The following is a 27,625-nucleotide window of genomic DNA, read 5'->3' on the forward strand; positions in this document are numbered from 1 at the left end:
TTGTTTCTGAGAAATATGAGATCCACATAAGAGGTCATTCGTTTTAAATTTCGATAGAACAGTGGCAGTATAATGTCCTCGTAAGTGGATATCAGGCCCCAGTAGAGCAAAATTTTGTATTTTGGTCTAGACAACCCAAAATGTGATGTCCACATATGTGAACGCCAGGTCATAGGAGGTTAACTTGGAAGACTAACTATCCATCCATGGTATCTAGTTTTATTATCTGTTAGTTTGGTAAAAGAATGTTATTGCAACTTGTCGACGAGGCACTGATGAACGCATCTATTGACACTCTGATGTCTACAGGAAATGCAATTCAAAACATTTCAGACATTATTCAGTTCAATTTGAATTCAGTTTTATGTGTATTGCACCAAATCACAAAAACAGTTAATATAAAGCACCTTGAGGTCCTTTATATTATAAGGTAAACACCGTATAATAAGAGAGAAAACAATCAAAAGGCAACCAAGCACCTGGCAACAGTGGGAAGGAAAAACTCCCATTTAGAAACCTCCAGCAGAACCAGGCGCAGGGAGGGGCAGCCAAATACTGCGACCTGTTAGGGTGAGGGGAAGGTCTAAATCTTGCCTATTTAAAAAGACTTCAAACTAACCCTGAAACTAATACATTCTAAACTAAAATTCAACATTTTCATATAATAAAAACTACATTGAGTTAAAACAATTATCAAATCTAGAAACCGAAACTAAACTGAATTCAAATTAAAAAGTCAAAATGAAATAAAAATAAATACGAATTAGAAAATGCAAAACTATAAGATGTCCTCAAAATGAGATGGCCTCGTCCTTTGAGACACAGTGAAAAAATTGGGTATGAGGAATGACGCTGGTCAACATCCAAGCATGTCCATCTAGGTAGAGGCAAAGTGTAGTCCTAAAACCTGTGGGATGGATTGTGGTATGCTTTCTGTGCATCTTGGGAAAAACTCAAAATTTCCCAGAAAGACTTTTATGCCAGTGTTGTGAAGAAAGTTGTCCGGATGGATGGAAGGATGACAACTGATCTAATTAAGTGGTGCATTATGAATGGAGGTACAAACATAAATTACACAAAGATGTATTTCTGAGATAAAGATAACTTATTCCAAAATAAGAAAAACTATAGTTCAGAAGTAAAAGCAGAGAAACTTTGGGTTGAACTGTGGGTGCCCTAGACAGAGATCAGACAGAGAATGGATAATGTGAGAAGAGGCGAAGAGTGGGACTGTATTAGTGTCATCGACGTGTCACTCTCTGTGTATCACCGGCCCTTGTCAGTTTCTCGCCACCACTTATAAAACCTGCAGAGGGAGTGACTGCTGTCAAACAGAGACCTGCTGAGAGTTTCCTCAAAAAACTGACAGTGACTGATTAGTGCCAAATGACTAAAGTGAGGTCCCAAAGCTTGCTCATGTCAGATAGTCTGGCATAAGCGGCTGTATTCAATGTTAAGCAGGATCTACAAAGAAGTAAATACGAGTTTTGCCACAGACTCAGCACCATTTTAAGTAAAAGCAGCTTAACAAAGTGAATTTGATTTTAAAATAGTTTTCCTCTGAGGTGTACCTTGAAACTGAAGCAGCCTGAGGGAATAGCGCTGAGGTAATCAATATCAAAATGTTTTTAGATAGAGTGCATTTGGACTGTTTGTGATTTAATCAATAGTAGAATATGTTTAGAGAGAGAATGAGAGAAAAGGTGGGATTAGGATGAGCTACTTCCTCTACCTGAGGGCTGTAATTCATCAGGGAACTGACAGAAAGCTGATGAAAAAAAAAGGACAAAGAGTACTTGACATGGTGCCTCTGTGTGCTTGTCTGGTCTCGGGGTATGTGTGTGTATGTGTTTGTGTGTGGAGGGGGGTTGTTATGCAAGTGTTTGTGAGTGTGTTCACGCAAAAGCATCATATCGTGTCTTTTTTCAGTTCTCCGTTAGATTTTCCTCCTCTTGGGAGATAGCTGTATTTCAGGAGACACAGAATCTGGAAATATCCCAGTTGTTGGGGAAAATCTATCAAGTCAGTCTGTTCTTTGTACAGGAATAAATTTAGCAGTCACACAACCGAGGGAGTTCCCTTTTTTCTCTCTGTCTTTGTTTGACAAGTCTACACCGAAGGGTGGCCCTAGGTGAATCTCAGATATATAAGGTCTTTTTATGTCAAAGAAATGTCCGCTGGCAGGTTAGCTTGCACCAGTGAAGCCATCCTGCAATGTTATTGAATGCAGATGTCGCTTTTAGGTGTGATTTACATCTGTAGCGCTAGCTAGATGCTGAATTACAGCCACTGCAAATGTATTGACATTTGCCTGTGTGAAGGAGAGGGGAACCAAAAAGGTTGTGTGCAGAGTGTGCAGGAGGCGGTGACGTTACTTTCTCTGTGGCATCAGCTGGTAAGTATTTTCCATTAAACTCCCTATCAGATTAAATTACTCATAACTGAATGTGCTGAAACATGGTTATGAATGGTCCTGGCCCACTTTAACCCGTGCTGCATCAAGGTGCCAACGCCAGTGGATTCTTCATGTGTATCTGCGAGATGCCATGAGTATTTTAGAATGAGAACCAGCTGGTCTTTAGTGGGTGGCAGTAAGAGTTAGCAGTTATTGGAGCATCTTTTAGAGAGACGAGTATTATGTGTGGAAGTCAGTGCAGTGCAACAGCCCTTACTAATATCATCCCTCTCTGCTAGAAAAATATATGTGGTGAGACAACTGTGTTTTTGTTTTTGTTTTTTATGATGCCAGAGGCGGGGTTCTTTGCTGAGTATGATACTTGGCTTGAATATCTACCCTCACTCAGCTGTTATTCTCCTTGGCCAAGTGTTGGTATTTGACAGAGACCTAAACGTGTGAAACAGAGGCTGAAAGTGCCAGATGTGAGCAGGTTTTCACATGTTGCCCTACTGCTTCTTGGGACCAATTAGTATTTGTCATGACCAGCTTCCACCCTGACACCAGTTTGCATGTTTTGATGGTGCGCTTCTTTTCACTTGCAATATGGTTTATATTTTATTAGCGCCACTAATTGTCTCCATCTATAACCCTCCTCCGCCTGTTTCCAAGCCTTGGAATTGTTATCAGAAAATCACAGTGGAACAGACGCGTTGCTCCCAAGCAGTTGCTCTCATCTAATTATAAAACACTAGGTAAATGTTGAGCAGATGCCCTCCACCAGTCCCCCTACCCTCCTGCCACCCTCTGCCTTTCAATTGAGAGAGCCATTTGGTCTCATTCTAGTGTTACTTTGGCTCCACATGGAGTGGTGATCCTTGCCAAGTGGCTGCCATGGTATAAATGAACCTAATCGCTCGCCAACTCTGCACACTGTCCGGTAGACAAGAACAAAAGAACTTCTACTTTAGTTAAAGTGGTGTCATACCCCGCTGCGGTGCCTGAGTACTCGGCTTCTGGTGTCTAGTTTCAGAGTTTGTTTCTGCGGTAAGAACTCATGCATGTCATTGTGTCAGAGATGCCATCTAAATGGCAAACACTACTTCTTTTTTAAGTAACAGCTTCAGTGTCTTTGCATTTGGAGCGAAGCTATAATTAGGCTGTTTCTGTGGAAAGACAGAAAAAATAGAATAACAGGGCCTGAACTGCAGTCCAGGAATATGCATAATTTAGTCGATTTCCACTTACTATGCAGGAAATTCCTGCACGCAATTAAAGTGATCTTATAATCAGTCCGACCCTTGCACTGGTGCAAAAAGACTGGCCACAAGTGCTGCAGAGGTGGCCTGACATCTGACCAGGGCAACACCTGGAGTGCTCTCTCTCTCCCCCCCTCACTCCTCACTCTGCAAGACTGTGACCTCCCTCTGTAAGAAGTCCGAGTAGAATACACAGACGGGTTAAAAAGATCTGGAAGGAATCAGACTGAAAATCTCTTATGAATGGCTGTGACTGTGAAGTTAATGTTCACAAAATTAATCCTTATTATTCTCAGACAGGTAATGCTAATGTTGAGCTAATGATGAGCTGCTTGATACAGTGCTGAGGTGCTGATGAGCCGAGACAACAGAGGACAGGGAAAGGATTTAGCATGCAAAAGGCGAGCACACATTAGAGCACTTGTGAAGAAAGAAGCAGAAAAAATCAAACTTCCATGTGTAACTATAGTAATCTATGACCTGAATACAAGAATACTAATGGAATAATAGAACGCCTTGTGCCTTATGAGGATAAAGGGCATTTGCATATGCGATCATATAGGATCACATGACCCCATCTGTAACTTTAACGTGTGTTAGTCCCAGGAACCTCTTCCAAAACATAAGGAAGAATAATGACAATACAAACACGAAGTAGTCTGACTTTCCCAAACACACTCCTGGGAAATATAGCTTTCCCTCCCTTTTTATTCGTTCACTTGTCGGAATGTTGCTTCTATAAGGATTGTGTAAGGGAGGCATGAAATCACACGCTTTAGGTATGATTGAAAACTAAGTGAGACTGAATGCTTATATCTGCCAGAGATGAAGAAGTGACTGAGTTAGTGAGTAAATATTTGGTTGAATGAGAGATTGGCTTTCTCTTCGTCATGGCTGAATCACAAACTGCTCCTCAGACTTGTTGGTGATACGATTTCATACAACCGGAGATACATTTTAAGTAAAGAAATAAAGTAAACTATGCCCCTAATTCTGTCTCTTCTTCATCCCCCACCGTTCTCATCCTTCACCTGGCTTCATTTCTTCTCATACAACACACACTGTGCTGGGGAAGCAGAACAGCTGTCACTTCTGTCTGTCAGGAGCGTGTCTCCTCTCCACTGCAGCCACAAGTGACCTGGCCCTGTCTCAGAGCCAGAACAGATGACAGCCCCGCTGTAGCCTGTATGCTCTAGGTGTGGGGTCTGGGTGTAGCCTCGTTGGTATCCGGACCATGGCTGTGATTGCACTTAGCGGTAAATTAAAATTTAATCTTGCCCTTGCAGTTGTAAGGATAAAGCCTTGTACAACAGCAGAGAATTTGTGTGCAGGTAGGATGAGCTTGAAGTATACACAAGCAGGAGCAATCACACGGGCATCCATTATACAGTCTGTGCAGGACTATAAATCTGCACTGGAATTAACCAGTGGGTGGAGGCTGATTGCCGGAGCGGTCCCCTCACATTCCGAGGAATGAGAATAAATGAGCGGACGGAAGCATGAACAATCCTTTATTACACCCATTAGCTAGAGGAGCTGGAGCCCTGTGAAACAGGGGATGCCAAACACACAGCCTAGTCATCACATATGTGGCCTGATTATGGTCCCCACTACGGTGTGAAGACCTCCACCGCCACACACGCATACCATTACCACTTTATCCCTGCCCATTCCACCCTCTGTTCACACAATCAGTGGATTCAGTACAGTTTTCTGCTTACTCTTTGTAACGTCAAAACATTTCTGAAGCGCCAGCTAATAAGTGCATCTCTGGAGTGCCTCCATGAGCTCAATATGTTTGTTAACACTTTTTTTTTCCTCTCCCTCTCTCTTTTGGAGAAATTTCAAGATATGGCAGAATCATTAATCAGGAACTTTGCTGTGAATTAGCTGTAAATCATACCACTCATCCCCGGATGCACTCTTCAAACAACAGTGCCAGGTGTTCAAAATTTGGTTTGTTTGTTTTTTTGTGTGCTTGCATATATTAAAAATGCCAGGTGGACTGTTTTCTTTTTTCATTAATTTATTCTCTATCAAGAGCAAGGTAATGTTACAGCTCATTTACTGTGCAGAGCTTCAGGTCATATAAACATGTTTTGACAGCTGTTTCATTACATTCAGAATAGGCTGGCTGACGGTGTTTCTATTTTCTATTAGAGGTTACTTAATAATCCCTGCTGTTACAGTGTAGGTTGGTTATTGAGTTCATATGATGCTGTCAGTGTCATATCCTGCTCTTCAATACTGTTTGACTGATTGTTACAAACCCAAAAATGTCTAGGGTGTGAGGGGAGTAACATAACACTAAATGGAGGACATGAGAAGGCTATTTGGGTTGAGTTGCTAAAATGTTAACAGAAAGAAATATAAGTTAATTTGAGAGGAGAGCCAAGGCCAACACAACAATGAGAAAATCTTAAACCCTGAAACTGAAATCTTAAAACTTAAAATAAAAGTCAACAGAAGGATTACAAACCTACACCCCAGCTCCATGTTAACCAACGAAAAAACAGGTGAATATCAAATGAAACTGTAACAGAAGGCAGAGAAACAAAGGACAAATCATCATCAAAAAACAGGCCAGAGAACTTAAGACTAGCAGCACACACTCAAAAGCACGTGGCACTCTGACAACCAGAAATGTTCATTTGCATATATCTGAGCATTTGCAGCTAACGCAATAAACCAACAAAGAAATGGATAGCAGAATAAAACACTACTGCCGTTCTGTTTCATGTCATTAGCACAGTGACCCACAGCAAATGTTCCCTCTTCACCAAATGGCAAAGGAGTAAATTCAGCAAACTTTTGAGAACATGGCACACCGACGACTGCCAAGTCTTCTGCCTGATAGGCAGTGAATTGAACTCATGACCTGTTCAACTTGAAAATGTTGGTGCTATGGTTGCCATTTTTTTTTTAACAAGTGTTCAGTCAAAGCTCGAAAAGAATGGCTGCAGAGTTGTGGTATTTCCTCACTTCACTCTGAGCTCTCAGGGTTTCATGTCCACGTCCTTTAACTCCAGTCTGATATGCACAGAAGTACTTTTTTTTTTTATACAGTAGCTCTTTTGAGCATCCTTTCTGTCTCCTCCTGTTCAAACTGTGTAATCAGGACACAGTGGGAAACACTTGAATTGCATCCAATTTCCTCTCGCTTCCCTTTGTTTATTGACTCGGGGACCTGACAAAGAGTGAGACTTGAGTGGGTTGAGCGAAAACCGCAGACACTAACACTCCTAACCTCTTGCTAGCACTTGCTGTGCCATGAACAACGCAGTGGGGAGCCGTGAAGTAGATTGATTACACTTGTGATCACTCTTCTAAGATAATGTCCTTCCTTTTAATCATGAATTGTGCCGCCGCTCTTTACAAGGATAAGATTATCATCAGCAACTTCATCACTGTCTCATTGTAAATGCCGTCCTAATTGGACGGCTCCACTCTTCCTTGGAAGTTTTGATCTTATTTACTGCTGTGTGTCCTTCGGCTGAAGAGGAATCATTTTTGGATTGCATTCCTTTGCCATCTGTTTTGTTCTGTGTGTGTGTCTGCTGTCTAATGTGCTGCTTTCTCCTTCACAAAGAGACGTCAGTGTGTTGTCTTCGCTTTGCTGCATTTAGGGTTTTTTAATGCTTGAGTGTAATTGTCAGTTGCCAGGTGAAGGTAATTACTCTACAAGACTCCGTAGGACTTCTACAACAGCTTTTTGTAAAATCAAAGGCTTGGCGGTGCTTGCACTATATGTTGGTTCGATCCCTGCGGTGTTGAGCTTTGCTGAGTGCTCTGAAGTCAATAGCTTCGTACTTTCACATGGCGTACCATTGAGACCTTATAATCCTATGACTCCTTAAACTACCTGACATTTCATCAAATCACCAGCCATTTACCTGATAAACACCCCCTAGCTTTGCTTTCTCTGAAACATTCTCAGTGTTTGAATTAAGATTTGACGGTGAGTTTTGCGAGATAAAGGCTCAAATGAGAGCTGAGACCTCGCAGCCTCGAGCTATCATCAGTAATCCACTCGTTTTACTCTCTTTGACGTTAGCTGAATTGACCAGACCTGCTCAGTGTCGATCCTTGAAGCTGTCTTGATTTTGAAGAAGAAGAAGAAAAGCAGCCTGAGGTAAAAGACCCAGCAATCGCACACATCATGCACAAAATAAATTGTTTTGTGCATAGAGTTTTTTTACTTCAGCATTTGGACTTGTATTTTAAAGGTTTTGACAGCTTCTTTCATACTCGGCTTCTTTCCTCCTTATTTTCTTTCTTCCCTTCCTTGCTTGACAACCCACTTCAATTTGCTCCTAGTTAATGACTAATAGGTGAGTTTGTGATCAGCCATCAAAGTCTCTCAGTATATCAGTTCCACAATTAAAACTGTCTGAACTTCGCTCTCTTTCCCAAACCAGTAACCTTCACAGTGGCAGCTTCAGGGAAAAAGAGGGACACCAAAATGTCTGTGATGTGGAAAAAAACCCAAGTCTGTCTGGCATTATATGAATAGTTTTTATCCAGTGTTAATTGCTTCTACTGTTTGGATGACCACATATATTTGTGAAGAAAATAACTCCCATTTTCAAAAACTCATAAAGCTACAATAAATGACATTTTTTTAAAAAAAGACCTGGCATTTAATGGCACTGCTCTGCCACACAGTTGCACAACCTAATTACTAAACTATTGGAAGGTGGCAGTGTCAGCTGAAAAGTCAGCAAATCTGAGAAAATGTTAAAAATACTACCCAAACCATGTCCATTGTAAACATCTACTGTGTTTTGACTCTGTGATGAGTCACAAGGACAGCACAGCTGCTTGCAGATACTACATACACATACTGTTTTCCCTATCTATAACTCTGCGTTAGATTCAGAATTAAAAGAGGATGACTGCTAGTAAGTGTGTTCAACCTTTCTCCTCGATTGCAAGATGTTCCACAAAATATTGCATAAATATTTTCTACTGTGAATCTCCTGGAAGTTATTTTTGAACAGGGACAAACCTGGCCTCATCATAAATCCCATGATAGCGTCGTCGCACTGGGTATTCAGAAAAGAGGTGCAGCAGCTGAGTGAGTAACTTTTTGGACTTGCTTGCTTAATATTTTGCCATTAATGGGTAGAAAACTTACTGAAAGGAAAGGCAGCAATTTAGGACCTCCTTGAGCAATAGCTGCCCCAGATACTTCACATTAAGACTTAAGATGGAATATGGAAAGTCTGGCTCTTTCCAAAGGTCATGATATTTACCTCCCGGTTCTTCTATATTTGCACAATAATTAATGCGTAAAAGGATCTGTTGTTGTCTAACATTTACATTGCATTTCTTTCTTTAAATGCATGTGCCTACTGCACAGAATAAACTGAAGACGTACAAGAGAAATGGAAGAGGAGGAGATGTATTTGTCAAACCTTAGTGGTTTCGGTTTGTCTCTCTTTGTGTGTGTGTGTGTGTTAAAAACACTACGATTCACCTCATTCATTCACCATGTTTGTTGCACCTGCCCCCTCACCCCACCACATAAAGAGGCGTTCCATGACAGTACCCCTTGATTTTCTTCAGTCAGCATATGGGTGGCACCATTACTCCTTATAACATCTTTTCACGCCAGGCCATTTTGCTGATCTGCACAGCACACAGCATCATCCAGCTACCCCTCATCATCCCCCCCTCCCCCCCAAACCAATTATCAGTTATCACCAAGGAGAAGGCTGTTCATCCATTAGTTATTCATCCACCCAAGTGCAGCTTTTACTCTAATTCGATTTTCTCCGTCCGTTTTACATTAAAAACCACTCCAAGATGGCAAGATCTTAAAAGTTAAGCACAGAGATTAACAGCATCTCTAAATCTCCGTGTACCCCGCATGTGCCATTAACCTTGAACAAGCTGATTAACTTAGCAGCGGTGTTTCCCTCACCGGGAACAAATCGTATTTAAAATTTGCAGCAGAGTTTCAGAGTGAAACCGAAGTAGGATAGTATCATTATCTCGCATGTAGCCCTAATCTTTTAATATTGGAAAAAAAAAATTGACCTATTTTGTGGGAAAGTAAAGAGAACAGGAGGGTGCCATGGATATTATTGGACCAAGTTTGTGTTGGTGCTTTGGTGTTTATTGCTGAAATCAGTGATCTGTTGCTCACTACGTGCTACCAAAAGCTAGAAAGTAACCCAGAACATTTGTGAACTGTTGCTCTCTTTACCCGCTATGCTGCTCAGCACGTTTGACATTGAGTGTCGTTGCCCTTCTCCCTTTGTCCTTTTAAAATAGATGTCCTTGCGCTGAGTTATTACGGAAAGAGATTGGATAATAAACATATGTAAAAACCACACAGTAAATTTTAGAGCAGATTGAAAGAGGTGATACACCTTGAACGAGTTGCACAATAAAGGGAGTGCTCCACAGAAGATTGGTGCTCAGAGAAGAAAATTGGCAGAATTCATCAAATGTTCTGCGGGCATAAAACCTCAGCAGCAGCGCGAAGGGCCTTTAATGTGAAAAATAGCCCAGGGGCCTTGTGTGGTGTGTTTTATGTGGTTGGAGGGGTTAAAGGAGGCATGTACACTGGCTCATGTAGAGATGTTGAGGGGATTGTCAAATTTCCCCAGTGGCATCCTTACTCTCTCTCTTTTTCTTTCGGTTTCATGTCGTTGGAGCGTTGCTTGAGTTGCTGAGACAGTAGCGCTGACTGTGATTTATACAGTCATAAGAGCTGCACAGTAGCAGACCTTGGCCCGTATTTTATTCTGACACTTATTATTGAAATGAGACATTTGGGTGTAAGGAGGAACCCAGTCCGCTTTCTCGCTGAGAAGGATGAGCTAGCAGTCATGTTCGCATCAAATCTCGGTCTTGTAGCATTTGGAAAGTCCTCAAGGAGTATTTAATTCCACTTCTCTACTGAATGTCCCACTCGTAGGTAGTTTTTTTTTTTTGAAAATGCAAATTCCGCCTCACGTGTGGAAGGACAGAATTCCAACATGCCGATGTTGTTGGAGCTGCGGTGCGGGGGCTTCTGTTCGTGTGTCGTAGAGCAGACTCCGTTGGCAGCGCGTCGTGTGCCATATGGCTGCATAGACACAGCTGGGGAAAAAATAATCAACTAACAGTACAGTAGTTGTGTTTTTAGTTCAGTTTAGTTGTAGTAATTATTTTTGACAGAATTTCAATGGATTGACAGTGTTAACATTATTAAAAGTTGCAGCATCACTGGGCGTCGGGCAGGCGACCACATGCCATACGGCTGAGAGCGGTCGACCAACCCACGGCCCTTTGCTGCATGTCTTCCCCGCTCTCTCTCCACCCCCGCTTTCCTGTCATTTCTTCACTTTGTCTGTCAAATAAAGCTAAAAAAGTTGGAGCATCACTGAGGCTTGTGTTTCCGTAAATCACCACGACGATTGAGTGGAAATGCTTATCTTTGTCTTCTTTTTGTGTAAAAATGAGTAAACACCATCCAAAAGACTTCTGTGTTTTTACTTTGCAGATGAGTAAATTAAGACAAACACTGTGGTGAGGTTCAGTTCAAACTTAAAGTATTTTCATTTGTCTAAGCATTGAAACAAAACTGATGTTAACTAAGCTGTGCAACAAAATATATAAATATGTATTCTGAAGCTAACAATGCACTAAAAAAGACATTAATCATTAACTCGTATTAATGCACCACACTTTGCCGGTGTCCTTACTGTCAGAGAGAGAGAGAACTACAACCGGATGAATTCAACTCAAGTGGGAACATGATCTAAATTAAAGCTGACAAACTGAACCCATCCCTAACTGTCATACCCACAGTCTTCTTTGACTCTTTTATCTGAGGGCTCTGCACAGGTGACTGGAGCCCAACAATGAGGGGGTCATGTTGCCTTTTCCCAGAAGATGAAGAGATGGAACAGGCGTGTAATCGATGGATGTAAGCCCCACACTCCCGGGCCTGGATGACCTACATGTTACACTTTCTCCATCTGCCTGCATATACTTAGCACCCCACACGCTGCCACTCAGACCAGCAGGTGACCGAGCACATGAGCTGCAGACCGCGCGTAACTGAGGCTTATTGCATGTACAGATGTTAAGATCAACAGACAAGGTTACACAGTTAATACCGGGCTGTGTCGAAAGCCGTGTTTCCATGTCGCTGTAGCTGAAGTGGAATAAATGACCTTGGTTCTTCTACATCAGCCAGGATACCCACGAAAGCAAACGCTGTCTCCTTAGTCGCACCGTAATCTTTTGAAAATTGAAAACAAAAACATTTCATTAAGATTCAAAGTGTTACATGCACGCTATAAAGCAATGTGTGCAGTTAATTCAAAGGCATAAAAAAGCTAATGGACTATTATAGTCTACTGCCTGAGGCTGTCTTTTCTCCTCGCAGAAGAAGTACATCAATCACTTCTATCAGTAATCCCCTGCAAGCTGCCAGCGCTGTCTGTGCTTCCCGCTAGAGAAGCTGTCTCTTCCGTAGAAGCGCCATCAGATGTGGCTGAAGTTGACACATTAACAGATAAACTGCCCCCACTCTCCTACCACTATCACTACATTCTGCCCTCGGTCTTCGGAGATATTGATGGGAGGGAGCAGTCGATGAGACAAAAGCAGTGACAGAGGAGGCGCTCGAGGGGTCGAGCTAAGCTGCCGCGTGTTTGTTCTTCCTGGCTTGTCCTCTTACCTGGAGGATAAATGATAAGATGGGTCACAGATGAAAGCGCCTTCAGGATTGCGCTTTGCTGTAGGCGTCTACAAGCTCGTAGTTATATAAACAGTGACTGTTAAAGTTTTCAAGTAAGTCTGTTTGTTTGTCGGTAACGGCTCAGGGCGGCTTAAAGTGACATCAGATGTTTGCTGAAGAGGAGATTTAGTGCACTCAGCCGCATAACACATACAGTTTTTTTTTTGAATGTCTTTGTCAATACGGGACTCTGCTACAAAGGAAATGAAAGAAAGGAGGGAAAAAAGTGGTTGCATCCCTTTGTTACACTCCACTAAGCTGGTTTACTGCATTTGTTGTTGGAAGGCTGGTGGTCGTCCCTGGGGCTTTGAATGAAAACACATTTCTCCTCTGGCTACAGCTGCTGCATATCCATGTGCAAACAGCCAGCAGATGTGTCTTGATCCAGCTCCTCCATCCCAGCACCAGTTTCCTTCCAACTTCACATTTACCTGATCATCTCCTGTCCCGGTTGTAGAGCAAATGATCTCTCCTGAGCAATCACCATTGTTTTGTTCCAGACCAATAAGATAATTCATGTTGACTCTGTGCATATGGAACACTTTTGGCCTTGAAGCACTTGCAGAGCTGCTTTGGACTTGATAAACACTACAGCTGCTAAATAATTTGTTGCAAACAGATCTTGTTTACCAGCACGTGTTTATGAATGAATATGTATTTGCGTGCTTTGCATGCACACTTGAGGAGGATAGCTGATTCCCGCATAACTACATTTGAATGTGTGATGAAACTTTAAGAGGCTACAGCTTGTTCGGGCTGTTAATTTGTAAAGAAACAGTGTTTGTGGAATTTAGCCAATTTCCAGTTTTAGTGTAGGAACTCACCTTAAGCATCATTAAGCATGCAGATTGATGGTGTACTTTGTGGATAATAAAGCAAAAGTGTGCTGAAGGCAGATATTCAGTGTAAGAATATCTGAGAATATCGAGGGAGCTGCAGCCAGGCTTATAGAACCCCTTCCCATCTGTCAGATAGGACTACAGATCCACACAAATAACATAGGCAGTGTGTCTAACTGGATAGACATCAGTCAAGGGGACACAAGAAGGATGGCAGCATCCCTCATGGAGTTAAAGCTACTTAATATTCTTGTGTTTATTGGGGATTAATTGTTCCATCTGTCTCTCATATAAACCAGTGAACAAAATAGAAAAACAACACAACCTTCCCTCCCTGTTTTTTCCCTGATAGATTTCTGGTTTCCGTTTGGCTGTGAGTATGACTCGTTAAACGGTGAGGCTTGGAGGAGAAGGAGGAGGAGCCTGGACTGGACAGTCTGAACAAGGGGGAGAGCTGGAAAATTTAATCATTTTTCTTTGGGTCTGTCATACGCTATGGGCTGCCTCATTTGTCTGCTCCAACTCCTTTGTTTCCAGCAGACTCTCTGTTCAAGGATTAGGCTACAGAGCAAGAGACATGCAACAAAAGAGGGAAGAACGAGAGACAGTCAAAGGAGCTATATAAGCTAATTACAACAGTACTCCATGTTTCTTTAATACAGTACTTATGTGTAAGGTATTTGCTGCAGTACTTAAGAACTGCTGAATGGCCAAGAATGAAAGCAAGAAAGATTTAAGTGGGGGCAATTGCTAGATTCAAAGTGAATAAGAGGTATGTTTTGTGGGTGGAATACCTGAAAACCTAAGAGTGGGTGCCTTGGAACTTTTTTTGATTTTAACAACAGTGAAAAGCTTTTATTGTCATTGGGTGGAAATATTTAACCTTAAAATGTGTTTTGGCATAAAAGCCTTTGTTTGGGAGTCAGTTAAGGGCATTAGGTTGTGCATTTCAATTGTAATTACAGGTAGGAGTGAAGCCGGGATGAGAGAGGCTGCACGACTGCTTTTTTTGTACCTTCACGTTGCCCACAGTTGAACAACAGATCTGTTGACCGAGTTTATCTCCTGCTGAGGTGATTAATGTAAGTTTGCTGCAAACAAAGGTCACATCAGGAGGCAGGGGAGCAGGCCAGAGCACAAGAGCTAAGAGAGTTATATATGGCTACAGTTACTGCTGAGAAAAGAAGCTGTTTATTCTTTGTAGGGCATCCCTCAGTCTCTGGGGATTTACGTGGAGAATTAAAAGGAATAACACAGACACATCCAGGAACGAACTAAGTAGAACAGCAGAGCAGCACTGCTGTGGCATAACAGTTATAATATCCATTGTCCTACGCTGTTTATCCCCCTATAAATATTTTTATATTTACTGCCAGTACATAATGGTGTTAGTTATGGGGATGGCAAACAGATGAAATTATAGCAGTGCTGTGCTGATGAAGATTTATTTACTTGTCTTCTGTGGCACTTGTGGGGTAGCCTTTTAATGCTACCAGGAAAAACCAAGTCCACATGATGCTGTAGGGACTTTCTTCATAAAATCTCTCCAGTTCTTGTGAAGTGTAGTCACAAATTACTAAAAGTGCTCCTTGAAGGAGAAGAAGTGTTACTACTCCTCAGATGGTGTCCTAGGATGTCGGTGATGTGCGTATGTGTGAATTGCCCAATTTGGGAGTTGCCAAATGGGGATATTTCTTTCTTCTTCTTCTTTTTTTTCTTTAGTCTTTTCTGTTCATTTGTGCACATAATGGAGCGGTTACTGAGTGTGGAGTCCCCTTAAGGGTGAAATAGGGTATCTCAAGATATTAGATATATGTCTTCATTATCTGGATAGTTTCAGCTGTTCGAAACTTTAAAGATGATTACGCAGCACTTCGACTGTCTTTTTTTTCTTCAAATCTCAGGTTCCAACTCTTTGTGAAGGATAATATAAGGTGAATACTTTTTGGTGTGGTCAGCTTTTGAGTCGTGGGACTTTGTTCTGGCTTTTTCTATCAGCCAATAAGTCAATTACAAATAAGTGATGATAACAATAAAATAAAAGACAAATATTTGCTTGGCTCCATAATCCAATCCAACTAGTTGCGTATAGCTCAAATGGGATTTATGAGGACTTGGAAACATCCATGCTTTACACACAGTTAATGCTGTGTGGTCCTGTCAGTACAAAAGCATGTTGAGTCATTTCATTCAAACGCAGGAGTAAAGAATTGGTGGTGGGATTTCTGGGTTTATAAATATAAACCACCTCTGTCGGACTTCCCAGGTGTGTTCTTTGTCTCTAATGTTCGTTTAGAGGCAGTACATGCACACAGTCAGTTGCTGTAAAACTACCAGCTGCTTATGAATTTAGGTCATTTTGTTACAGTAAGAAGTAGACTCTGTGTGTGTGTTTATTTCTGCCACAACTTTGCATTTTAAAGAGTTTGTAATTCACACCCAGAAACACTGCCGCTTTTGAGTTTCCCAGGCTCGCTGTGTCTTTCCACAGCTGACACTTGTGAATATAAATGCCTTCTTTTAAGTTTGCAGTGTGAGCAAAATACTCCCGTCCAAAGCCACATTTAAATGCAACAGTAACTGTAATTATCCTGCGTCTACCTTATTTTCCCTCTTACTTTTCTGCCGTTATCTAAATTATAATCTCTGGCTTGAGCATTTATACCAAAGCACATTCTCTGGGGTATTCCACAGCCAGAGTTTCTCCTGCAAAGAAATTACTGGTGCTAAATGAAGCAATGATTTTCTTTATACGTTCCAGCTGTAGTGCAAATGGTTTTCAGTCTGCCAGAAAATCCAGTTCTTTTTCGGGAGATGAGGTTGAAGATGGAATGAGTGGACAGAGGCCGTTTGGGTTTTGATCTAACAGCCTAATTATGTTGCATCACACTGATTGTGTGCGTGCTTTCCACTGTTATATTCATTAAGATGCCTTTTTGATCATATATTGAGAAGACATCTATCATCTCCACCTTTAATGAGTCAGTAAACTGGGTAGAGAAGTTTAGAAGAATGCATTAAGATTGGGGTTTTTTTAACATGTGGTGCATTTTTACTGCTAAACAGTACTCCGTTGGTGTAGGTGAGGGGCACTGCTTAGAGTAGAGCATGCAGGGAGCATGATACACAAAGAGCAATGCCTTTGGTGTACAGGCAGTGATCTTTTCTATTCTCTCATGTGCTCAAATGAACATTGCTAAGTTGTAGTGGCAGAGTACATTTTGTTTCATTCAAATGATACAGATATTTGCATTGTCTAGAAAAGTCCAGAAGCTGCTGTGCATGTATGAAAACAGCTTTAGTTTGTCATCGTCTCTGCTTTAGCGTGCTCGGCAAAAATGCAGATAAGCCTGGCATAAGCTTTGAGCTTATGTCACTTTTCCCAGGTTTTTAGTCTCAGTATTCACATGTGAAATTCAGTACTGTAGAACCACTTAATTATAGTATCTTTACACATTTTTATGCCAAAAAGTTGTCAAAATAAGCGCACAAAAGAATGCAATTTTTCACTGTTATTCTCAGGTGAATGGAAAAGAGTTGTCCAAGTCCAGCCATGAAGAGACTGTGGAAGCCTTTCGCCCTGCCAAGGACCCCGTCGTGGTGCAGGTCATCCGGCGGACCCCCAGCGGGCGCCCCCATGGCCCCCCTCAGGAAATCCATGTGGTGGATGTGTGCACTCAGACTGACATCACCTTTGAACACATCATGGCGCTGGCAAAACTCCGGCCTTCAACCCCTCCTGTGCCTGACGTCTGTCCCTTCCTGCTCTCTGACAGGTATGCAGAAAATGTAAAGCTTAAAAAGATCGGGAGCCCTGCTTTCACAGAGTAAAGGACTGTGAGCATCGCAACAAATAGTTATTATGTTTTAGCAACAAGTGATTTTATATTATTTCTTGATTTTTTTTTTTTATTTATTTAGATTTACGCCACTATGAAGTTTTAGGTTTGCTGCAGCAGATAGCGATACAGAGTTAGTTGTTGTGTCCTTGTCTGACTTTGGCTGAGGCTGACAATAATTAAGGATGGGGGAAAATGAGCAATGTCCTTGAGCCATGAAGCAGAAATATCAGCGTTTGTAGGATTAGCATTACAAGTCTGGAGGACGACTGTTTATTATAAATAAATTGCCTAACCAGACGCGCAGTTTATTCTGACAAATAGAGATTTGTTTGAATGGGCGTCTTAGAACGATTCATTTCCTGCTTCACAAATACGAGGAAATGGGGAAAAAAAGAAACAAAAGACAAATTGTGGACAGTTTAAAGTGGTTCTGATTAGCCAAGCGTGCTACATGTATCACTAGGCAGATAAAGTCCAAGATCACAAATAAATGTTGTTATAGATACAACATCCTCTAGACTTTGAGGATCTGAACTAGCAGTGTACTACTTAAAAATTTACAAGGGGGATAGTAGCTGGGTGGCAGATGAAAAACTGCAATAATAAGTCAACAGAGATTATTTTTTCAGTAGTCAGACTAAATATATTTTGAGTTAAATTTCTATATATTTAGAGAAAATAGAACTAATGTAACTATGTATAATTTGTGGATGTCAGTCTGATCGTATCTCAACAGCTCAAGCGTTTGCTGGGTTGTACATCACTTCAAAGCCAAGTTGGGGGTTTTTTCCCTTTTTTTTATTGTTTGTGAGAGCAATCCATTAAAAGATCTCCAGAGTTTGAAGCATCAACAAGAGGTTTTGCTGGAAAACAACAAAGGAAACATGGCTCCTTATTTCATCTTTTGGCATTTTAGTTTATGTGTTATGTGTTGTGTTTATCTCAGAGGAGAAGTAAAGTGTGTACAAGAAAAGTTTAGCATAAAAGAATATCTAGGTTTCACCTCGAGGGAATGAGCGAGAGCAACACTGCAGCTTTATTGCACAGAGCCGAGAAATTAAGACTGCCCCATTGTTTGGTACAGTAGACGATTAATTCCAAAAACACTACACATTTTGAGTTGTATATTTCTTGTCATTGGAAGCTTGCGTAAGTATTCATTCAGTTAAAGCAACTGTGTGTCAATATTGGAGATGTTATTTAAAAAAAACTGTCTGGGTAAGTATCTTGCATGCACGATATATATATCTATATATACTCAGTGTCACCATAGAAATCCTCACAGGAACTTCTGGCCTTAATTGGAGCTGCTTGGGATATCATTTTGCCTCATGGAAGGTTTACAAGGTGATTAAAGCAAATGGGCTAATAAAAAAAGCTAGGCAACACAAAGGAATGTATGCCCGATCCTCACAGCCCCAGGCCAAGTCTGAATGTAATCAATGTGACCCATAAAACTCACATTTTCTTCTCTTCATCTGAGATTAGGTGCACAATCCAATATACGGCAGGTTTTATAGCTATAACAAAGGTTTTGGCATCTTATATTTGGGGCTAGATTGTAAATTTGTAATTGTGTTCTTTGCACCCACTGCCAAATGTTGTTACATGAATAATATTGAGCCATCAAGCATTCTGACATTTACCAGTCTGTTTTTTTATCACTGGAAGGTTGTTTTGAGACAGTTTTACAGTCCTGGGTAATCTGGGAGTCAGACAGCCCCTGGAAACATCACTCAACGTGTTTGACAGAGTGTCTTTTTGAGGTTTTTGTCCACCGTGATTATCCTGTGCGGCACCAAAACTTGTTCGTCGCGTTAGGCCCTCACAATGCTGTTTTGTTCTGTGACTGAGGGAGGCATAATAGAATTACACTTTACAGTGTGGGGGGTTTTGTCTGTCAAGAGCAGGAAGCAAATTACAGTATGTGGATATGCTGTTATTAACACTCCAGCACCAATGAAAGCTCTTGACAAATCCTTTCTTCTTCAGATTTCAGCTAAGACAAAAGCAACTAAGTCCTGTCACTGTCAAACTGAGGAAAAGCATCTTGCTTACACCAAAATCTCCTTTCTGTTTCCCTGGCTCCCTGTCCATCCCTTTTGACAGCTGTCATTCCCTTCATACAATGGACCAGGATTACTACGAAGGGACTGACTACCTCTCCCCTGTACCCGCTGATGGAGACAGGACAGAGGAGTTTGAGTATGAGGTAAGACTGATACTTGATATCGGTGCCAACTGGAATGGTCAATATTAGCTATAAGGGATTATTATCAAAAGTGTATGCATGCGAGTAGGATCCCTGCACAGGTGTGAATTGTACATCTACATTCCTCAAAAGGCGACAAGATAAAGTAGAAAACTTCCAAGTGCACCCGTTCTTGCTTGAGATTTGTAAGTTGTTTTCATGTGTCCGGAAGAGAAACCGAGGGAGCTGTTTGACTGAGTATGATCAAACCCAATTAAAGTGAGGTGTGTGCGGCAGCTGCTAGCAAGAAAAAAAAATCTTTGCTTATGCGTCTTTCCCAAAGTGTAAGTAAGGGAAACAGTAGGATAGGTGATGCTTTGGAGGCTAATGATCTCTAGCGCGTTAGAGAATCACTGATTCAGGGACAGGAAGTGATAAACAGACTGTGTCTGTTAACCGCTTTGGTCCAATATTCTTTATTTCCGAGTCGTTGAGGTGTGAGCACAAAGTCAGCGAGGGCTCCTCTGGTCTGATGTATGATGATTGCTCACCCCTCCCTCCTCCTATTTGTTTCATTGAATTTGTTCTGAATGTTTTCACCCACTGAGGTTGAGCTGTTTCTTCACATCCTAAAGAGATTTGTGCACCCATTTGGATCGCAGAGGCTTGAGTGTCAAATCGGAACAAATATAATGTATTAAAGCATCTTTTTACGCCTCATTGGTATTAGCAAATCCTATTATACTCTGTGTGCTTTGCAGCCTTTCCACTTTCTTTTTTTTATTTTTTTAAATGCTTGCAGGGTTTTATACTACCCTGATGTTGTTCCACTTACTGTATGTCGACTGAAAATGCTGTGAGAGGGATATGGGCAGAAGCTGAAAAGCCACTTTCAGAGTAGATACAGTGGGGCAAAAAAGTATTTAGTCAGCCACCGATTGTGCAAGTTCCCCCACTTAAAATGATGACAGAGGTCAGTAATTTGCACCAGAGGTACACTTCAACTGTGAGAGACAGAATGTGAAAAAAAAATCCATGAATTCACATGGTAGGATTTGTAAAGAATTTATTCGTAAATCAGGGTGGAAAATAAGTATTTGGTCAATAACAAAAATACAACTCAATACTTTGTAACATAACCTTTGTTGGCAATAACAGAGGTCAAACGTTTACTATAGGTCTTTACCAGGTTTGCACACACAGTAGCTGGTATTTTGGCCCATTCCTCCATGCAGATCTTCTCAAGAGCAGTGATGATTTGGGGCTGTCGCCGAGCAACACGGACTTTCAACTCCCGCCACAGATTTTCTATGGGGTTGAGGTCTGGAGACTGGGTAGGCCACTCCAGGACTTTCAAATGCTTCTTACGGAGCCACTCCTTTGTTGCCCGGGCAGTGTGTTTTGGATCATTGTCATGTTGGAAGACCCAGCCTCGTTTCATCTTCAAAGTTCTCACTGATGGAAGGAGGTTTTGGCTCAAAATCTCACGATACTTGGCCCCATTCATTCTGTCCTTAACACGGATCAGTCGTCCTGTCCCCTTGGCAGAAAATCAGCCCCATAGCATGATGTTTCCACCCCCATGCTTCACAGTAGGTATGGTGTTCTTGGGATGCAACTCAGTATTCTTCTTCCTCCAAACACGACGAGTTGAGTTTATACCAAAAAGTTCTACTTTGGTTTCATCTGACCACATGACATTCTCCCAATCCTCTGCTGTATCATCCATGTGCTCTCTGGCAAACTTCAGACGGGCCTGGACATGCACTGGCTTCAGCAGCGGAACACGTCTGGCACTGCGGGATTTGATTCCCTGCCGTTGTAGTGTGTTACTGATGGTGACCTTTGTTACTTTGGTCCCAGCTCTCTGCAGGTCATTCACCAGGTCCCCCCGTGTGGTTCTGGGATCTTTGCTCACCGTTCTCATGATCATTTTGACCCCACGGGATGAGATCTTGCGTGGAGCCCCAGATCGAGGGAGATTATCAGTGGTCTTGTATGTCTTCCATTTTCTGATGATTGCTCCCACAGTTGATTTTTTCACACCAAGCTGCTTGCCTATTGTAGATTCACTCTTCCCAGTCTGGTGCAGGTCTACAATTCTTTTCCTGGTGTCCTTCGAAAGCTCTTTGGTCTTGGCCATGGCGGAGTTTGGAGTCTGACTGATTGAGGCTGTGGACAGGTGTCTTTTATACAGATGATGAGGTCAAACAGGTGCCATTCATACAGGTAACGAGTGGGGGACAGAAAAGCTTCTTACAGAAGACGTTACAGGTCTGTGAGAGCCAGGGATTTTCCTTGTTTGAGGTGACCAAATACTTATTTTCCACCCTGATTTACGAATAAATTCTTTACAAATCCTACCATGTGAATTCATGGATTTTTTTTTCACATTCTGTCTCTCACAGTTGAAGTGTACCTCTGGTGCAAATTACTGACCTCTGTCATCATTTTAAGTGGGGGAACTTGCACAATCGGTGGCTGACTAAATACTTTTTTGCCCCACTGTATGATCACTGAAGCACTGAAGGAGAGTAACAAGAATGAAGGAAAGGCAGTTCTTTAAGATGTTTTCTTTGTTATGTGATAGCAACTAACAACTAACTTTATCTAATTTACTTTGTAAATTAGGTTTACATCACTGTACGACAGTGATGTTAATAAGATTAAGAGAAGACTGGTGCTTCAAGTCCACACTTATAGTTTACCCACTTTGTAAGGGACACCGTGTTGGTACCAGGTTGGACTCTCTTTAGTTTCAGAACAGCCTTAATTCTGTCTGGTGCAAATTTATTATGGTGCTGAAAACACTCCTCAGAGATTTGGGTCCATATTGACACAATAAAATCACACAGTGACATATCCACAGTGCTAATAATATTTTACCAGGTGTTCTGTTGGATAATTGCATTTGAGTACGATAAACTTGGTGTCATGTTCAAGAAACCACATTGAGGTTATTTGAGCTTTGTGACATGGTGTGTTATCCTGCTAGAAGCAGCCATCAGAAGACGGTTACACTGTCATAAAGTGATAAACATGGTGAGCAATAATACTCAGGTAAGCTGAGGTGTTTACATGATGCTCAGCTGCTACTAAGAGGCCAAATGTGTGCCAAGAAAATATCCTGATACCAATGCACCAACACCAGCATCTCCGGAGGATGGATCCATGCTCTCGTGTTGTTTACACACAGTTCTGAGCTCATCATCCAAATTTTGCAGCAGAAATTGAAACTAATCAGCCCAGGCAACATTTTTCAATTATCAGTTTCTGAAATACTCAAACCAGTCTATCAGGCACCAACAACCATTCCACATTCAAAGTCACTTAAATCACCTTTCTTCCACACTCTGATGCTCGATTTGAACTTCAGCAGGTCTACGTGCTTAAATGCACCGAGTTGCTGCCATGTGATTTAATGAGATATTGGCATTAACAATCAGTTGCGCATGTGTACCTAACAAAGCAAGAGAGTAGATCAGTAATTTAATCCAGGTCTGGGGACGTATGGACAGGACACAGGAAGCCTTCCATTATATGGTTCATGTTAAGTTATAAAAACACGAGTGCTGAATTCTCTGACCTCACAAAATAACCTGACATCATTACACATTACAGGTTATAGCTGGTCATGTAATGGCATATAATTGTGTATTTAGAGGCAGCTGGGCATCCTTCATCTAATTGCAGTCTGTTGGTGTTGTATAAACACACACACTCGTATGAATATGTTGCAAAATTTAAAAAAAATGTCCTTGTCATCCACCCTAGTTGTCTTAAACGCCTCAACTTGCATTGACCCGAAGGTATCGAGTGAAACATTTAACAAACACCTGCAACTTTCCGCATCACTGACATGTTTACATGCACTCACACCAGTCAAGTGACTTTGTAATGTTTAAAGGTGTTGCTGTTAGTAATGACCCCACAGGGAATTTTATGCAGAGAGACGAGCAAATTTCAATCCAAAATGATATCTGAGACAGAGTCTGGGAAAAACAAAAAAACAAACAAATGAAAACATAAACTTAAATAACTAGTAGCAGCTTCTACACATTGCGGGCGATCGTGGCTCAAGAGTTGGCAGTTCGTCTTGTAATCGGAAGGTTGCCGGTTCCGACAGTCTCGGTCGTTGTGTCCTTGGGCAAGACACTTCACCCGTGCCTACTAGTGGTGGTCAGAGGGCCCGGTGGCGCCAGTGTCTGACAGCCTCAACTCTGTCGGTGTGCCCCAGGGCGGCTGTGGCTGCAATGTAGCTTGCCATCACCAGTGTGTGAATGGGTGGATGACTGAATGTAGTGTAAAGCGCTATACAAATACAGGCCGTTTGCCATTGCTAAAAGTTTCCTTTCATTTACGGTTGTAAAATAAGGCTCTAACATCACAAACCAGCTGATGCCATCATGGTGGCTACACCCATCTTGTATTGAGATTCTATGTCAAAAAATGGGCACTAAAACATACGTTTCCTAGAATTCCTGCATGCCTGTGGGGGCAAAACTATATTAGTAACCATTCCTGTGATTACCTCAGGTGAGTTCTGCAGACATGAAGTACTCCAAGCACAGAGATAGTCCTCCCAATTTCCCTGCCAGCGGTAGCCATCCGCACATTTCTGGCTGCTTTTTCAATTACAGGTAATCAAAAGTGCGATTATTATGACAGCATCCAATGTGCTTTGATGGTTGGTGGCAATCTTCTCCTTAATCACGCCATCGCAGTCATTAATTTACTGTCAGCCCTCGTCCCCGTGCCGTGCTGCAATCTCCTTCCTGAGAGGCAGAGAGCTCGCCTGGAAAATAGAGGAAAAAAAACAAATGAAAAGAGAAGAGAGAGGCAGTGATTGCCAAATGTGTGTTTGATGGTTCAGGAGTCAACCTCCTTTTGCAGAAGCTTCAGAGTGAGTGGGTGTTTTTTTTTTCTCCACACAATATTGTCTTAAAACAAATAGGCAAAAAAGAACATCTGATAAATAAAATGGGGTCACATCATTAGACGCGCACAGATTTGATGCCTCATCCACCATGTAGTAATGGTGCCAATCTATTTTCTCTGATCATTTAGCCGCAGGTTTGTAGCACTATATCTAGCTATTAATTAGTCAGAAGTAAGTTTAAGCTTGTTTTACGGAGCCAGATAGGGGTGATGCATTACCTGCTCACGCTGCTGCTTCGCCTCAGTCGCGGCAATTAATTTGTGTGGTTTATTTTTAGGCAGATGTCTCAGAGACGCTGCTAGTGATTTCCCACAGATATCCCACAATTTCACACATCATATTAGCATGCCAGATATGCACTGTCTCCTTGGCTCCCCATTACCTCCATGACTGCTCCACTGCCTCTGGAGCCGTGCTTCTTTAATAGTATCTCCTCCAACAATAGCATGATATCTCATTAGAAACATTTTTAATTTAACTTATGATTGATTTTTGCAGCTTATTTTGTTCAGGTAATCTACAGGTAAAGTTTCTTGCTTTTGTGTTGTTTACTAACGCATCAGCCGGGATTTTGCGCCGCCGCAGCTTCTGAGGCACTCAATTAAAGATCTAAACTCCCACTCAGATGGAGATGCTGGGGGAAAAAAATCACAAAGCTCAGATGATGCAGATCTCCTTAAGCTCTTTGTCTCTGCATGTGCGAATGTGTGCTCTGTTGAGAATGTGTGTAGGTGTAAGCATAAGATGTGCGCAGAGAACTGCTTGTGTGTGTGTGTGTGAGTCTACGGGATTGTGTACCCGAGCAGCAGCAGGTTGCTGGTCCAAAAACACGTCAATGATCTGTCACCGTGTGTGTGACAAGCTGAGATACGGGCGCGTGGGAAGAAATGAGTGGCAGTGGGGCAGGAAAAAATGGGAATTTAGCCTAAAGGTCCGTTTGTGTGTATGTGAGGAAGTGTGTGTGTGTGTGTGTGGTCTCAAAAACAGCTTAGTAGGGGTAGCCAGAAGCAGCAGCCATTGGCCTTTCCCCCCTTTTTTCCCTCATCTCATGCCAACATGGCCAGACCCCCACCCCCTTTCCCCCAAAGCCACCCATCCACTTCTGGAAAAACCGCCACATCTGACACGTGTAACCAGCCAACCTGCTCCTTGTCAAAGAGGAAATGACTCTCACGCTTTCTGTCTGAGACCCCTCTGAGCCCCACCAGAAACCTCACCGCCACCTTATTTCTCTCGGCCCCCACCATCCTCCCCTTCACTCAACCACCTCGTTCCTGCTGCTGAGAGTGTTTTGCTGCTCTAATGAAGACCTTGGGAGGAGAGGCCATTTCACACTTGATTCCCTCCAACACCCTTGATATGTTTGAGCATTTGAAGATGGAGTGTAGACCTGTGCAGCGCCGTGTTTGGCTGCACAGTGGCTAAAAGAAACAGAGTGCAAAGTGGTTTTAAGAGTTTAAAAACTGAAGAAAATAAAAAAAAGCTCCACCAAAACGAGGAGGGGAACTTGTGCAATTTTTAGTTGTTTTTCCACTAGTGTTTATTAAAGACGAATAATTCATGTATTCACCAGGGTACCACGCTATAATCCAAGAGCCTCGTGGGAAATTTGCAAACCACTGATTTGTTAGTCAATAGTTTGTTTATCTCTCCCCACAGGACACGGAGGAGTAGTTTAGTACTGTAGCAAGTGTGTATTTCTGATGGCATTAGCATATAGTTTATTTATAGTCTAATATTTTATAACTTAGCAGAGACTTGAAAGAGAAAAACTCAGTCCTCTGACATTTATCAAAGCCCCTCCGATCAAACTCACAGAGCCAAGAATGTCTTTCATGATCAAACACTTTCAATCCTAAAAAACCTCAGAAAAGTTGGAAATCCAGACTCAAAAATCATATAGTTTTATTTTGTGCTGAACTTAAAGGACCTCATCAGTGGAACAGCTTCTTTGTGTTTGTGTAGCCATTGCCAAGCTCATGCTTTTACGTTAAGTGTTTAGAATTTACATCATTCAGTTTGTGTTTCTTCCTTTAAAGGTTAGAGGTTAGAGGAGTCTGTCTCTTGGACCCTCCAAACCTTTTAGTAAAATCACTCCATCTTCTTGATCTTTTTTTCCGTTCTTTTCCACTTAGGAAGTAGAACTGTGTCGACTCAACAGCCAAGAGAAGTTGGGCCTAACTCTGTGCTACAGGACAGATGAAGAAGAAGATGTGGCCATCTATGTTAGCGAGGTGAGTAGATAACTCGCCCCGCGCTTGAATAAAATAAAGACGTTCATACGAGACATCTGCATCTGAGTGTGAGTACTGTGAATACATAATTTCATACATTAGTCACTAAGCTCAAAGGTTTTGTGACACTGGCATGTACACCATCACACAAAACCCTGAATCAGTACCTGCTCATTTCTAGGGCATCAACTACTGCCCTTTTGTTTCACAGATACCCACTACCTGTCCTTTGGCATGTGTGTCATATACATGTAACCATTTTATAGGCTGTAGTAGGAAGGGTCTCGCTTCCACTCGTCACACTGGGATGCTTTTTAAGCACCCTCTGGGATCAAATTTAAATGTGCTGTCAAAGTGTCATTTTTCAGTCATTTTTAAACAAAGGCAGTTTCCTCACTCTAATCATGGAGTTTTCGATGTCTCAAGCTAAGCAGCAGGGAAAGGGAAAACGGAGCTCAGGACACAAAGCTCTAAAACAAGTCACGAACTGCAGTTTCTGCCTGATAGACCTGCCATGTATTCCACAGCCACCCCTCTAACCTGCGTGCTCTATCAGTCTTTCAAACCGGCCTGCTAACCCTCTGTGTCCAAAACGGTTACAGGTGGTGTGTCGAGGCGCCAACACTAGCAAAATCAGACAGAACGTGAGATGCAGCAATCCAAATTTGTCCTGTTTCAACACAATCATAACTTAGTGTTTAACTTGACAATCTGCATTCCTCAGTGTGAAGAAGAGACTGGAGATCTTTCTTTTATGTGGTGACATCTGTAAACACAAACATAAAAAATTATCATTTCGAGCTGATGACACAGGTGACGATGACATTAACCAAGGTGACGACAGCTCGTTTGGATGCCGTGAGTGCGATAAAGGCTGCACAAATCTAGACTGAGAGAGAGAAGCTGACAGGGAACCGCACTGTAGTCATTGGACCTTTTCAATCATGCCAAGTAAAAAACACTACTGGCCCTTGTGTTGTGTTAGTTCTTGTAGTAAAGACAATACAACACAGCAGACGGATGAGAGTAAGGATGCAAAATCTGTAATGAATGAGACACCATGTATCCTGTATCTTCTTCCTGACAGCCATTTTTAATCCAGCAACCAGATTTAGGGCTGCTAACCATTTGAAAGATGACATTTCTAGCATACTCCAGTATATACATATTCTAACACTTAAATATT

General features: G+C 41.9%; 1 protein-coding gene across 1 annotated transcript in view; it reads left to right on the forward strand.

Annotated features, from left to right (window-relative positions):
* Positions 1-27,625, forward strand: part of LOC102798386 (PDZ domain-containing RING finger protein 4) — a 49,194-nt gene that overhangs the window by 12,554 nt on the left and 9,015 nt on the right. Inside the window, exons 2-4 of the mRNA XM_006782532.3 lie at positions 16,756-17,009; positions 19,185-19,287; positions 26,341-26,439. Of these exons, the coding sequence (XP_006782595.1) occupies positions 16,756-17,009; positions 19,185-19,287; positions 26,341-26,439 (456 nt within the window). The remainder of the gene's footprint in view (positions 1-16,755; positions 17,010-19,184; positions 19,288-26,340; positions 26,440-27,625) is intronic.

The sequence above is a fragment of the Neolamprologus brichardi genome, chromosome 7 (genome assembly GCF_056152115.1).
Source record: "Neolamprologus brichardi isolate AB-2024 chromosome 7, ASM5615211v1, whole genome shotgun sequence".
In the NCBI taxonomy this organism is placed as follows: Eukaryota; Metazoa; Chordata; class Actinopteri; order Cichliformes; family Cichlidae; genus Neolamprologus; species Neolamprologus brichardi.